The sequence below is a fragment of the Dermacentor variabilis genome, chromosome 1, assembly GCF_050947875.1.
Source record: "Dermacentor variabilis isolate Ectoservices chromosome 1, ASM5094787v1, whole genome shotgun sequence".
NCBI classification, from domain to species: domain Eukaryota; kingdom Metazoa; phylum Arthropoda; class Arachnida; order Ixodida; family Ixodidae; genus Dermacentor; species Dermacentor variabilis.
The window spans coordinates 1,080,630-1,096,248 of NC_134568.1; the positions used below are offsets into that span (position 1 = coordinate 1,080,630).

Consider the following 15,619-nt stretch of genomic DNA (forward strand, 5'->3'; position numbering starts at 1 on the left):
AAGAAATAAATAATTGCTGGCACTCCCGAAATCGAGAGTTGATGCAAGCATGAAAAGTCAACCGGCAAAGCAGATTGGTTGGAGAGGATAGTAGCCCCAATCTTGAAATGGGTGTAGGGCATAGTCGCAACGAAACACCGCACCACACCACAGCATACGAACCTGTTTTGGACTGAATCTCATTGCGAGTGTCGTCTTAGCCAAACAGCCATCCGCGGCACGAAGGACGCTGCCGGCTTGGTCACGCAGCGTGGCGCCATCTCTTGAGTCGGCGCATGACCTGCGCCACGGAACTCACGGGCCGCAGGACACCCTGTCTCATCAGCGCCAATAGATGACAAGTCCGACAAAAAGACAGCATCCTCAGACTCGCCGCTGCCCGATCCACCGGTAAAATCAGCCGCAAACGCAGCGGAATCCCGCGATATCTGCGATATCCGCCCCCCCCCCCCCCGAGGCGGCCATTTTTGCTTTCTACTTTGGCGGTCGTGAAACCTCGGAGCGCGTTAAAAAAATTAACACCTTGTGCGGAACAAGCGAACTGCTTAAAAAACAAAAATATAGTTATTCACGTCCTTTGGCTCAGATTGTCCGTGAGTGGCGCGGAAGTTATCGAAAGCGGCGTTTCAAACAATCGAGAGCGGGTGCGCATTTTTGCTTGCTACTTTGACCATCTTGAAAACTTCGGAGCGCGTTTAAAAATCTCCGCCTGGGGGAAAAAGCGAACTGCTTAGAAAACAAAAGAGTAGTTATCCTCCTTCACGTCCTATGGTGCAGATTGTCTCGAAACTCTGTGTTTCGGAAAGTCTCGAAGCTGGCGTTTCAAACCATCGCTAGCGGGCTAACGATGCCCAAAGGGTGTGGTACGGAAAGAGTTAATCGCGAGAAGTTTCAATACGTATTGTGATAAAAACAATATCGCATCAATAAATAAGACCGGAATAGGCACTGTTTAGTATGGATAATCTTATCTCAGTTCCATTCCGCCCGTGATTTTGGTAGGCCGAGGACTGCGTAAGCACAGCGCGCCTACGGAGAACACCGTGGTGAACAAACGCGGGGAACGTGCGCGCGACGGCGGCCGGTGAATAATACGGACGAATAATCGTGCCGCTAACGCCAAGCGTACGCACCTTTGGCTGGATGACCCCTGCCGACCCCACTACTATCGTTATTGAGGGTCATTTCAACAAAGACGTGTCTCGGCCAGACGGAAAGTGGTTGGTGACATTTCTCTTGGAAAGGTTCGACGTTCAATGTTACACAAACATTAGTGTGCCCACGACGTGCCATCGGTCGTATGTAGACCTCACATTTGCCAAGGACCTTTCCAGTGTCGCCACAGTGGCTCACTGTCCGTATATCAAAGCGATCCTAAAGCAATAGCCATTTTGTGAAGAAATAATAAATAAAAAAACAACCAAATGAACGTCAAAAATAAAAAAAGGCATTGAGTTTGCAATTTATTAAAACAACAAACAAGTCGGGAAAACAACGAAATTCATCGTGATCTGCATCTTTTATTTTCAATCAACTTATTTACTATCGCCATTTATCACCATATAGATGGCGTCAAAGCTTGCATTAGCGAGAGTTTTAAAGTATGCGAATGCCGCGTAGCTTGAGAGAACCAAGGTAATGTTGTTTGCCGTCGCTTGGAGTTTCTGAAATTATTTTTTTCAATCCGTCAAAGCAGACATGTATTCATCCGACGATTGTAAAGCGTGCGGAGCCAGAGCGACGCTGCACCACATGCTGTGGGAATGCACCGGTAGCGAGCACCAGGACTCCCCGACGAACGGGGTAGACATAACAGTCTCGAATCCAGGGGCGCGTTGGGAGGCGGCCCTGCTCAGCCACGACTTCGCTCATCAACGGTGAGCCGTCCGGCACGCCGAGGAAGCCGCCCGTGTCCAAGGACACGAGCCCGTCACCCAGGCTGGTGTGCTTATGGCCTCAACCCGCCCAAATCGCCCGACATTTAGAATAAAGTTTTCGCTCCATCAAATTACTTAGTTAGTCTTCATTAATGAATCAACTTCTCAAATATTACCGTTAGATCAAAAGTGCCAATGAGAAAATCATAGTGCGACATGAAAAACTCCCTATACAGCTTTATGTTGCTCAAAACGTGCTACATAAATGTTTTTTCGAGCGTGAAAGAAGCCCGCAAATGCACGCAAAATTGCCGCGTGGCTGTCCACTCGAGGTGCGTTGCGTGTATTCGCATGGTTATGAGATAAGACACAACCACGCAGTTTTCTTGAGTGCGCTCACCTACGCAGTTCCATTACGCTACAGACGTAAATATTAGTGTAAGAGCAGGAACATTTCAGACTTGCGAAATATTCTCGTGTGTGCATATTCTAAGCCTTCAACTATAACACTGCATCAAATTTTTTTTCTTGTAAGTTTATGTCCTTTTTTATTGTTGTTATTCATGAATAAAGAGTACATATATACCAACGCAAAATATTTTTTTGCTCACTTTACGGTCACCCTAGAAAAAGTACGGCAAGTATTTGGCGAAATAGGTCCCGCAGAAGAATTGGAATCTTCAATAAAAAAAATTTACCCTGGGCGGTTGCGTATGGCTAAAAAATCGACCCTGAAAAGGTTAGTTCAGGTGGCTTCTCATCTTTCTGTCTTTTCCTTTTTTTTTTTTTCGTTTAACTTCATCTTCATTCTATGATGGCGCATACCTACTGCGGGGGTTTGGCGAATATTCGTATGGTATACGGCAATTGCAGTTAGTGCATAAATTAGTGAAACTTATCAGGAAGAAATGAATAAAAAATGACGTATGAAAAGGTAAGATAATCTCTCTAAAACAGCTATAAATTGCTCAACTTCTTCCCGTCTTAAACTTCTTTTTCTGTTCCCTCCTTCCTAAAGAGTAGGCAGGCGTTTTCACCTCTAGATGGCTGTTGCCAGCCTGCTCCATAAATATTTCCTTCTGCGTGCAATGTATTTGTGTTTTCACATCGATAATTATAGTAATAGTAATATTTATAATAATGACCGTAATAAGAATAATCCCCTGGAGAAGAGACAACTGCTCAAGATATTTCCTAGAAAGTGTTCGACGCGCGTGCGCAGAAGAAAATGAAGAACGAAGCAGCCAGCTCTCTCGTGCACTGCGCATCCGGCTCCATTCTGTGGAATCAGCAGCTAGGCTTCTTCGTTCCGCAGTGCCTCCGTCTAAATTACCCGGCGAGACTTTAGGACCCGGCAAGTGGGAAAGCCTTCTCTGCAGCCGATTCACTGTCAACGCCGACAATACTCTAGCGAGGCCTCGTGTTTTATCGTGACACAACGGCTTCAGTCCGATTCCAGCACCTTGCACCAGGATACAACGATGACTGGCCACGGATGTCGACACGCAGCTCAGCGAGACGACACGCGCGGCGGCACTCGGACACCAGCAACCGTGTCCGCACACGGCTACTCGCGGGCTCAACTTTCTGGTCTGTGCAGGAAACGCGGCTGGCGTCCTGGGATCATTCCTTCTCCCGGCTGCCCCCTTTCGGCGTTCCTTAGGCAGGCTTGGCCACGCGCCTTTGTCAACAGAACAGCGGACAGGTGAATATTTGTACAGGTTCTGTAACCGAAACGATAGTGTATCTGAGCGAGACAGCTGAGAAGTATAGGCTTCCTGCAGTGCACCGGCGAGAGTTCGCGCTCATCTCGGTGGCACCAGTGCAGAGGCCTGCTTTAGACAGGGCGCTCGTTTAGTCCACTGGGTAAGACATGCCGCTTCTGAGCCTGGGCTCGTAGGTTCGAAAGTCACTGCCCTTACCGTTTTTCATTGCGAGTGTATCGTGTATTTCATATATTATTTCATCCTAGCGATTATCGAGGCGAAGTTAGAACGAAGGCAAGAGCTTGCGCGGACTACGAACGCGCCGACAATGCTGGCTCCTGAAAGCGAGGGCGACGTGGTGTCGTGCCTATGCCCTCTCCCCTCACGCAACTCTTGACGCGGAAACGCAGCAGCAGGTCAACCCTTTCGCCCGCTCTCCTCCGTCGACGCGCGTACGTGACGTGACGTCACGGCCAATGGGAATATAGGTGCCGTTTCTGTACTACAGGCGCCGGCTTTTTCGGTCGGTGGACCATTTGAAACTATTTCATCAAAAAGAATAATTGAAAGTCGAAATTATTAGATTTTTGTTACCATCGCGTTATTTAACTGTTTAGTATTGGAATTCATTGTGCGAACGAAAAATTTTATAGTAGAGAACAGAAAATTATAAACGAATCTTTAGCAACAGTAATGCAAAACGTGCGATTTATTGCGAAATTTTTGTATTCCAGCGTAAAGCACCGCCAACGAGTCGGCCCAAGACATTCTGGTCGCGGATCTGCTGGTGCAATCTCGGCGTGGCTTCTCGCTGCATCTGCAGCAACAAACACGATGACCCACAGGAGGCGGAACGAGCTCGCAGCTGGCACAGCGTGTCAACCCAGGCGATCTCTACACCAGCCCCGTGTTGTCAAAGCCTCCGCCCACCGCCTGACCATCGCAGGAGCACTGGTCAGTCCTGGCCACAGTTCCAGCGGTGGTGCTTGGCACAAGCGCGGCGTGCCTCGCTTTGAGGGCAGCCACAGCTTCTGCATGGCTGGCTCAGCGCGTGGAACTGAGGGGCCCGCCGTCATGGCCTTTGATGCGCCGCTGCCCTCTTCCCTGGCCAGCCCCACCGGAGCTTGCCGCGAGGACGAGCCCTCCTCTGCTCTGCTGACTGTGGCGGAGTAACCTTCAAAGATGGCGTCGCACTTTTCAAGCAGTACAAGGACGTCCTGGCGGTTGTTTTGAACGTTATAGGCTTCCACAAAATCGGCTCTGCAAACGTCGATCCGGAAGCCGGAATGCGCGCGTGGAAATTTGCCGCAGTGGCGCATCTCGAGAATTCGGTGGATGACGCAGCTCGCCGCCGACGCGAACATATCTGCGTTGGTTTTTTCCGATGAATCCTGCTGGAACTCGTACGCCGCTTCGTCGTAATTACACCGAGGTGTTAAATTTTTTATGTTTTGTAAAAATATATTGTCATGTATGCGATATTTCTAGTTTTTCTTAATATTTTCTTTTCAAGGGTGACATCGTTTTTGCATTCCCGGCATTTACGCATACCTTGTTTTTACAAGAGGTATGAGTTGGCACATCTTGACATATACCTAGCTAACAGAGAACAATTCCAATAAAAGGAAAAGAGAGGAGGCACGAAGCGCTGTGAGCCTTGCCTGGGCTTCGCTCTCTCTTTTCGCCTTTGTCGATCGTCCACTACGTACGTGAAGATGTGCCAACTCGCTCCAAATCTCCCCACCCGTCAATTTAATTACTCTTTGCCTGACAACTATAACATGCGACTTACTACCTTATACATACATCTGCTGCATAGTCTTTACTTAGGACGTCCCATAACTCTCACGTCAGGAAATCCTGAAGGCAATGCACTTTTTAAGATGGTCATTGAGATGGTCATTCAGCTTGCATTGCTTCCTAAAGTGAGATTTATTATACTTCCTAACTAGAAACTAACAGAGCAGCAACAGGAGAACAAAGAATAAAAGTAAAAAAGATATACGCATTATCTCAAAGCTAAAGCGTTATGCTAATATACTCTATGTACTCCTACAGTTGCTCTGTATAGAAATGGAGAATGATCGAGTACACTGGCTTGCTTTTCAACGTGCAGCAACTTTTACGGGCCATGACTTCTGCGCCATGGATAAATGGGCAGAGAAGCTTTTGAACGCTTGGCATTCCCACAGGATATCCTACGTATACGATGCCGTTCGAAGGCAACGTATGGGACAATTCTGCCGTAGCTCCTGTCAAGTCTTGCAAATTCACAATATTGTTATGAATAAGTTAATTATGAAGATAAAATGAAATTAATTAGGGAATTTCTGTTTATTATTTAAAGATGTGATTCCATTTTTCGCGCTAGGAATGCCTGCCTCTACGAATAATCTACCTCAAATCCAAGAAAAACACCCTGTGGCATGGGCAATTTTCAGACATTCCTGAAAACATTGAAACGATCAGCCCGTTGATTCCAGCACTATTGTTTGATATGCTTGATTATCGTGTAACGACGTACGGTCTTAATGACAGACAACAGCCGCAGTGTTTCAGTGCAGCTTAGCAGCAGCGTCGAGTTTTTCTACAAAATAAGCTTGCGCTATTTCCTGCAATTATTTTTCGGTTGTGCAAGTGAACTTGAATCGGTTCGAACTGGTTTGAACCGTCATTTTTTCGCTTCGAAGTTTAACTGGAAGTGAACTGTTATATGTGAACCGAAACGAAAAGCGGAACAAAGAAGTTTCAGTTGCACTCTGCTGCCGAAGCCACAAAACGCGCGCTTTTCGGAGCACATGAGGGAGGCGTGTGGCGCCGAGCATGCCTCCCTTGACATGGTGCCCATCACAAGTACTGGAGATGTGCTCGACCACGTCTTTGTCCGAGCAATCAGAAACTTTAGAACTCTCGCTTATCCATCGTACTTCTCTGTCTGCCACCCTCGTCGCCAGCAACAACAAAGATGTTGCGCTGCTCTCTATTAGTGCTGTCGAACGAATGGACATTTCGTCCTATAAGAGCACAAATGTATGCAACATGCATATTCTGTGCATCAATTCAAATTATTGAGCACGCTATTGTTTTTCAATATGTATTTAGTCACGTACTAGTCGACATGAAAATAAATTCTGCTTAGCTCGATGTCACATGTTCGATCTCGCACGCGGCCACTCCAATTCAGTGGAGGTGCAATGCTGTTTTACATTTATTTTTTTAACAAAAAGGTAACTAGTTTAACTGTATTTGAACTTGAAAAATTATTAAACTTAATATATCACACAAACCTGCCTCTGGCTTATCAATTCCACTATCACAAGTATCCATCACGAATAAGTAGTATTTACACACAGGCGACGAGACAGAGCGGTAATCCCATTGCCGCCGCCAATCATCTCGATAGAATAAATGCGCCGCCAATTTTTTTTCTTCAGAAGGTTCACCATTATGGCGTGTTGGGACGGGGTAGCAAGCCAGAGTGAAGGTACATGTTTATTAGAGATACTTCGCTCCTTGAAGGGTCAAAGCAGCGGTTGTCGAGGCATGCCACAAGCGTGTCAGTAGAATGCCAAGTGTAGTTTGCTCCCCTTGGAAATATAAGTTATTGACTAGAAGGGTTCACTCTCACCCGCCGCAGTAGTTTTGTGGCTGTGGCATTGGGTAGAGGGGCCCGATGTCACTTCTTCGATCTCGTTGGCGGCAGCCACGTTTCAACGGAGCTGAAAATGCGCAAACGCTCGTGTGCTTACATTTATGTGCATGCACGGAGAAGAAGTCCCGGTGGTCGAAATTAATCCGGAGTGTCCCTCTACGTAATGCTACAAATTACCATCGCAGATTTGCCATGTAAAAGCGCGGCATTTGTTTATTTTAATAATTGAAGTTTCCCTCTTGCTGTCTGTGTGAATGCCGGCGTGTGACATCCCCATTGTGACGATGTTCTTGGACGAGCTGTTGAGGCATCCGCTGACTGCATGCTGTAAAACACTGCCAACGAGTCGGCTTAGAAGGCCAGGATAATGGCGGTCGCCGTGCATAAGCCCTCTTGATCGGGCCGGCAGAAACCTCATGGATGAACTTTACCCTTTTTTACTCAAGACAACGCCGAGGTCATAATAGGTGGCCAGGTGGAACACCATGGGGCAAGCTGTATTCGATTTCTTGTTTTCAGGTCCGCATCCTCTCTAGGGCAATCGTGCGTTGTACTGCGCGTTGGCTTCAATTTCTTTTAAATTAATAACATGTCATTCTTTGACAGTTAATTGCAAACCAAATATATTCGTCATTTCTCCAACTGTACTTATTATGAAATTCAGAATCCGCCGCTTCTGCAGTAGCCTGGTTTAATTTTCACAAATAAAACAGTCCTAAAAGTATTTCCGATGAATCTGTTAGCAGTCAGCGCATTATTTATCGATATCTCCTTGACAACCTTCCCAGCAGCGGTGTGCTATTGACCGTGAATCATCAAGATACCCAACTTTTAACCCTATTTAGGGTTGGGAAGCATAATCCATGAAGACTGTATTTTGTTTATTTGTCGGATAAGGGTTGCCGATTAGCGAACAAGAAAAGGGCAACGTAGATTTTTCGTTTTTTTTTAATTTCCTGCCTAAAGCGCGAAAAATGCCGCCACTTAGTGTGACGTCATCCATTTCAAAATATTTTCTCACCTTTAGGCCATATTTATTCAATAAAAGGTATTGTTGCCACTGGATTGAGTATTTTGTTCCTTTAAGGCTGATCGTACGAGTAATTTCCCCTACGTTGTCCTTGGTATCTTTGTTTTTTGGCTTCTTATAATATGATTAATAAAAATCAAGCCCCTCGGTTCTCTTTCCTCTCATCTATTACATAACGAGGGTCTCGAAGCCGGCAACATTGGCGTCTTCAGGAAGCATGTGCGGGTTTATTGACCGATATCCTTCACCCAAAAAGATCACGTATTCGTGACGCCTGCGGCAGAAAGGATGTTCAATATCCGCCGCCAGTTTGTAAGTGGTGGCGCTGGCTAACACTCCCAAGGTTAGTTGTAGTAGAAAAAGACATAAATGCCTCAGAAAAGGGATGGGAAAACGGCGCCGCTGTAGCTCAGATGGTAAGGGCATCGCACGCCTAATGCCGAGACGTGGGTACGTATCCCACCCGCGGCCAGTTGTTTTTTCGTCCACTTTCATTTCTATTTGCTTAGAATTTCTTTGAGTCAATTAGCAAGTACGAGTAATTTCCCCTATGTTGTCCGTAGTGTCTGTGTGTTGGCTTCTTTTGAGGTGATTTACAACAATGGGGCCCTTAGTTTCTCTTTCTTCTCGGTCATATATATATATATATATATATCAGGCACGTACCCAAGGGGGGGCCCGGGCGCCCCCCCCCCCTATATATTCACACGTATTCCTAAAGCGCCGCCAAATCAATGTTGAGACTTGACAGCTATCTTGTGGTCAACATTTTGTTGCCTTTTCCACTCCTTTTGGATGGCGGTAGTTGCCGGCGTCTCCTGAGATGTGAAGGCCAGTTCCGTCATCAATTCGGTGCCCGCGCAATTAACTCAAGATGCATTCAGTTGTCACCGTCTATTCAACGGTCACGCGCATCCTTGTTGCTTCGTTAGTTCGGCCTTCTTCGTCTCGACTGATCCAGGAACCAGGAAAGGGATTCAGTTCGTGGTAAGCTGGTCTGTATGCACGTGGAACGAGTTGCGGCCAGAGAAAATGCTAATCGCGTTTAACTTTTCTTTTTCTTTCATTATTTCTTCGAGTGACGGCTCGCCGCGGCGCTGGCAGATCCTCGGAACCATATACCCGTGATATGGGTTAGATATGGTGGAAAACATAATATTGCGACACAGCGTCCATCATCAAACCCTGCAGTAACCCTTAAACGCATAGGTAATATGACTGTCGCCCGTTAACTCGTCTGGTTTTCCCCTAATTGTACAGCACTTTTCGTGTAAAATTGGCAACTGGAAACAAGAGTCTCAAAGAGTGGAGAAATTAAGCGATCTACTAAGCTAGTGGGCCGAGACAACAGCCAAACACGAAGGAAAAGCGAAAATAAATAAATTTAGCCATTGTTTATGAATATATTTGTTGAACAATATTTCTTTATTTAACATGGAAACAGAGAAAACGCCGCCAGAAATGAAGGACAATTCCGTGTGTTCTGTATGACGCTTCTACAGTTATCATTAGAGCCGCCTAACGTAGCCACTTCCCTGCTGTGCTTCTGTAGGTGTTTTTCGAACCTTCCACGGTGGGTGCAGTACGTATAGAATCCCATCTTCCTGCGCCATACGCGGTTGTACGCGACTGGTTACGTAACTCCCCAAATAACAATACGAGTCGGTTGTGGCACTTGTTGGAGAAGTGAGCGAGGGATCCAAAAGAACTGTGATTGTTCCGCAAATATATATTTCTGTATAATTTTCCAGAGCTAATTCAAAAACGCTACTATAGTCGGATACAACTTAAGTCTGCAATGAAGTCCCGCCCACGCCCTCATTACCGCCAGCCACTGTTCCTCCGCGAGGCTTCAAGTAATTCGTACTTCAAACTTTTTCTGTCACCCAAATGAGCCAATAACAACAAGAATAAAATTATTAGCGCGTCATTTTATACCTTTTCCCTCGCCTATTGTTGTGAAATGGCGAATGCCTAATTCTTTATTCAACTGAAATAACACACTTACTTCGCTGCATCTATTTGTTGTGAAGTTTCACTTCATTAGGCAGTGAGGTTTGATGAGTAAAACGGGTGCACCAGTGAAATGAACTGCACCGCAGACTTTTAAAGACTCCATACATTTTGTCCATGTCTATTGCACATCTCATTGCCTCTGCCGATGAGAAGACTCTTCAAGAACAGCAGAGGCTCCCAAGGTATCAAGTACGACGCCATTCTGAAAAGGCCGCATGACGACGATTTTGTTCGCTTCTGTGATTGGCTGGCGGAGTAACCTAACTCCGCGCGGTCCGTGTGCCTTTGTTGCCAACAGCTGTTTCTTTTTTAAGTTCTATTCTACTAAACTAATCTTTATTTTACACTTTTGCTTCTTTACCTGTACCTGGCAGTGTTCTTCCAGCGCTTCTTTTCTGCACGCGTCCATTTGACGTGGTTCTTTGTTTGCCAAGTAAGGAGAGGTGTATTGCACAGGCATACGTGCAAATTACACCTTATTTCAGTTCTCGTTTCTGGGTTTACGCGTTATTATTGCGTATAGTGGACGTTATTCACTTTTGTACTAGTAAATGTAACCCCCCTCATTTGCATAGAAAAGTTACATCGGTTGGACCCCGCCCCCCCGAAAAAAAAATCCTGGGTACGTGACTGATATATATATATATATATATATGTATATATATATATATATATATGTTTATATATATATATATATATATATATATATATATATATATATATATATATATATATATATACATATAAAATAAATCACTTCTATATGCATCTGCGACTAGCTAATGGCTACACATTTACATACATCGATCACTACTCATGATGTTACAGTAAGATTTAAGATTATTCAGACAGAGTAGATACGCTGATTTCTAAATATGTGTTATTCATTCCTCAACTAATCTCATTTACCATTCAGCCGTACTTAACTTGGCGTGTCGCGTTGTCTCCTGCTAAATAATTAGGACTCATAAGGAGACTAATTAACAAAAACAAAAAAAAAACTCTTACGGATACAAACACATTTTTTTCTTGCGTTTCTCATCTTGAGAGTTTCTCCGTCCCTGTTGATTATGCTGTCGTTGAACATGACCAATAGTTTCCATTATCCTAAGTGTAATTTTCATTTCGCTTGTTTCCGAGCACCTGACTTGAACAGCGTATCAATTCGATTCTGCGTCGCGTTTCGTCGAGTAAATTTGTTTCGTAGAACAGCGCGGCAGCTTAAGAACGGGTCAACCTCGCGTCACGTGATGCAGCCCCGAGACGGCGAGCCACGAGCAAAGCGTGACCATGAACTCGCGCTGACGCTCACGCGAATCGCACGAGGTACGATCCAGCCACCGGCCCTGCCCGGTTCCAGGGATTGCGCCCAGCATCGCGTCCAAACCCAGAGGCGGTCCAGCTCCGCGGCCCATAATGGCGATGATGCCGATGGACCTGAGGCAACGGCGACGCTCCAGCGATAACGTAAGCCACATCCCTCACTCTCACTTCTGTTGCTCACTTCGGTAAAGAAAAGCTTTCTTCCGAGGCCACGGTGTGTAGCCGAGGGTGTATGTCGCTGTGCTGCTGAGCCCGAGGTCGAGGGTTCGACTTTCGTCCTGGATAGCCACATTTTGGTGGTGGCTGCATTATTCGTTTCTTAGATGACGAAAAGATTGCTACGAAATTCGAACTGCAGGCTCGACTTCAAAGTAGCATCCTCATACGAAAAGAATTAATCGGAACGCATGTTCCATGTAACCGAGAGGAACTCACTATGTTAAATCATTCTGTAGTCCGTCTTTAAGCAAGGTGTCAACCGCGGACCCAAATGCACATCGTACAGCGTCAAGTAACTCACTGTGCATTAGATACAGGCAAAGCTAATAAAAAAACGCAATAATGCGGCGTAGTTGCTTTCATACCACATCACATTTGAAGTTAAGTTGATTGTGCTTCAAAATAGCCGCGGCTGGCGCGCGGATTTGATTTACGCCACGGCAAGGCACGGACAAAACAGGCCAATACCACTACTTACATAATAATGTCACTTACGTATTTAACGCAGTTACGGTTGAAATGAAAGCGTCCGACGCCCCAAAATTACGTTTCGCAGTTACCTGACAACGGAGGGGTCGCTACAAGGCGTCCTCTAGTGCTCGATAGTGCCTGTGAGACAGAGCAGGTAATACTCTGACGTCGAGTGACACGCTACAAAAGTTCATTTACATCAGCATGGTTCTCACCCCTGATTGGCCAAACGCCTGCGGCAGCTTCGGTCCAAATGTCTCGCTACCGCGAAACATATAGCAAGTAGATATGCTGTAGGTTGTGATAATAAGGCCGTTTTGCCGCCATTTGCAGGACAGGCCACACATTTTTCGGCAAACTGTATACGCACGACCACTTTCTCGGAAAGCAGATGAATACACCTGAGTTCTTGCTCGAATAATACCCGCCGTGCTTGGTCAGTGGTTATGGTGTTGGGCTGCTGCGCACGCGGTCGCATTTCGATGGGGGCGAAAACACCCGTGTTCTTAGCTTTAGGTGAAAAGGAAACCCAGGTGGTCGAAATTTGTCGGAGTCCTCAACTACCGCGTGCCTCAGAAACTGGTTTCGGCACGTAGAATCCTTTATTTCATTTTTTTTTTGTTCTAAACATGCAGGCCGATACATTATTCTTGAACAAGACAAATGCCAAATAGCGCAAAGCCTGTGTATTCGTCTGCTACTTTCGCATGCACTAGTCGACGCCAGACCTCTTTGTTAACAAACAAGCAACTTCTGGGTAGGTCTTTCAAAGAGAGCTCCTTAGTGATTGCCCGTGCGCGTCCAGCTTCCTATTCGGGATTGCAGCACGTACCAGAAAAACGACATGTTATCGCTGTGCAAGGCGAAAAGCAGACAGGCGTACGAGCCCGACGAATGTTTGTCCCCAGGTTTGCATGATGACACCATGGAGAGGCCGCCTACGAGAGTACCCCGACTGCCTGGTCGGAAGCTGTCCCGGCCTATGCTCGCCGGCGAACGAGCTCGTTTCCTACATTCGCTGCCTGCGAATAATCCGCCGCCATCCCCGGGTGGACCTCGGCAAGTCGTGCACAGCCATCGCGGCCGACAGCGGCGGCTTCCTTTCCCAGCGGTCCCCGTGCAACAAATCCCTGGGGGTCGTCAACATCGAGCTGCGGAAAAGAAGGCTGGCCGCGTCTTGCTTGTGCAGGGGTGTTGTTCTTGCAGCATACAACTTGCAGCAAAGGCACTCGTTCGTGCTGGTCCACAGGCTGCTGATGGACTACCACTCTATCAACTTCGTGGAGCTCTGCGAGTGGCACATGTCAGCAAATCAGTTTCTGTTCCGGAACAGCTTCCAACTGAGCCGAAAACTGAGGCACTCCAAGCTCTGCTACCACCTGCTGGATGACTGCCCGCCTAGGAATCTGACTGACTCGCTCCGCCGCTCGGTGACCGCGCTCAACATGCTGGAGACTGGGAGCATCCGCTTTTCGAGCGTCGGCTTTCACGAGGCGAGTGAACTGCCCGACAGGTTCGAGGTCATGCGCGTACTCGTCTTCCTTGAGAACAGGAGCGACGTGTCCGATGGTGAGGCGCTGATACGCTGCTGTGCCACGCATCGTGGTCAGCGCGAGATCCACGTCGGCAAGGTGATCAAAGTGGTCAACTGCTGCTATGTGCTGTCCGAACTGGTGTCCCGTAGCCTGGTCATCGAGAAGCTCGTCGTGAGCCGCGGTGCACCGGGTAAACGCAGTACGCCCCACGTGTTCGCTGCACTCACGGGTTCTCGGGCTATCGTAGATCGGTGCGAGCTGCTCAGAAAGTTCGAGATGCGGAACTTCGAGGAGAACGACGCAGACATCCCGAACCTATCCAGCGAACTTAGACTCAGCGCGAAAGGGAAGACACCGATGGGCACATGCGCCGCCGCGTCCCCAGGCAACCAGTTGTCTGTCTCGCCTGATATTTGGCACAATGCGACGCTCGCCCAAATTTACATCAGCAGTTGTTTGGTGCATGTTGACAGCTTGCCAGAGAACGCGATCGAGGAAAATGCGACGCTCAAGAAGCTAAAACTCAGCCAGACATGTCTTAGCGGTGGTGGCGGCTTGGGGCTTCCAGATTCCCAGTCGGTGTACTGGACGCTGGAGCTGCCGAGCCTCGGCACGGTGATGCAGACGGGACTGCCTAATTTCTGGACGGAAGTCGGCGAGAGAAACCTGAGACGCAGTGCAGAGTTCAGCGGCTGCGATGCCACGACCGACGACCTGATCGATTGTCTGCAGTGCGGCACCAAGATCTCGCACGCCACATTTGAGCCACCCCTTTTTCTTCCCCGGTCTGGGTACCAGGAACCAGATCACGGATTCTACGACGGAAACGCCGACATATCGGGTCTCGTGGTTCGGATGGGTCGAGTGATCTACCGTAACGTGGCCGTCCTGCTGTCCACCGTGTTCACCGAATGGCGCTACCCCCGGGACGCAGCGCTGGACTTCGCCACGCCGACTTCTCAAGCCGGGACGCAGCGAAGAGCTATCGGCAAGAGCCCCAGCCTGTGCTCCGTCTTTTTTGGCGGCTGGACGTTCGATCACCGCGTGGCGACCGCCATAAGTGACATGCTGCCGAAGGGTAGCACCCTCAGCCATGTCACGTTCGACGCGGTGTTGCCGGAACGCGCCCAGAACCCGCCGAGGACGGGCCGCGAGGCCTAGAAACAAATTTCACGATCTTGTCCATCAGCGGCTACGAGCAGAGCTACCACGCGATGAGCGTGTGCCGCATTAGCGAAGGGGTTCGCCTTGCCATCCGGGTACACACCGCTCAGATGGCAGCCCCGCTACTGAGGAAGGCGCCCGAGAGCGGCTGGCTGCTCGTTAACATGTCCCCACTGGTGGCCTGACCGAAGCCGAATTGGCTGAGGGCATTAGTCGACGACAACGGTACCAGGACATGAACTTCATGGTAATCGCTGGTGTCGCCAGGGCAAACTTAAGTGCTATTGCGATCGATCCACTCACCAGAAGAATGAAATTAAATTCGATAACTGGATGAAGCTAACGTAAAAGCGGTGCCTTTATTAAATGCGCAAGATATGACTGCGGTCATGCGCCACTGTACACCTCGCTGAGATTGCATGTTGTAGCGAATCCGGCGGCGCTGCATTACGGCTGGCCGTTCAATAGTGCTGGAGATATCTAAGCCGTAGTACTAGCTGTAGACGAAGAGAAACTCAGAATATTAAGTGTGGCGTTTTACTTATGATCATTGTATCGTTCGTGTGCTGTAATGCACGCTAATGAGTTTTTGTTTGACAAAAGGTTTGTAGCAACATGCGCTTGAG

General features: G+C 47.7%; 1 protein-coding gene across 1 annotated transcript; it reads left to right on the plus strand.

The window, feature by feature from the left end:
* The first annotated feature begins 3,183 nt into the window (after nt 1-3,183).
* On the plus strand, nt 3,184-5,029 carry LOC142569500 (uncharacterized). The gene is made up of 2 exons (XM_075678614.1): nt 3,184-3,582; nt 4,318-5,029. Exons 1-2 carry the CDS (start codon nt 3,359-3,361, stop codon nt 4,754-4,756), a joined length of 663 nt encoding a protein of 220 aa, XP_075534729.1. The 5' UTR covers nt 3,184-3,358; the 3' UTR covers nt 4,757-5,029.
* The last annotated feature ends 10,590 nt before the right edge of the window (nt 5,030-15,619 follow it).

Bases quoted from the DNA above. Each gene is read 5' to 3' on its own strand.
- LOC142569500 (XM_075678614.1), top strand. From the start codon at position 3,359: ATGACTGGCCACGGATGTCGACACGCAGCTCAGCGAGACGACACGCGC. The intron at 3,583-4,317 runs GTGAATATTTGT...TTTGTATTCCAG, and splicing joins GTCAACAGAACAGCGGACAG to CGTAAAGCACCGCCAACGAG.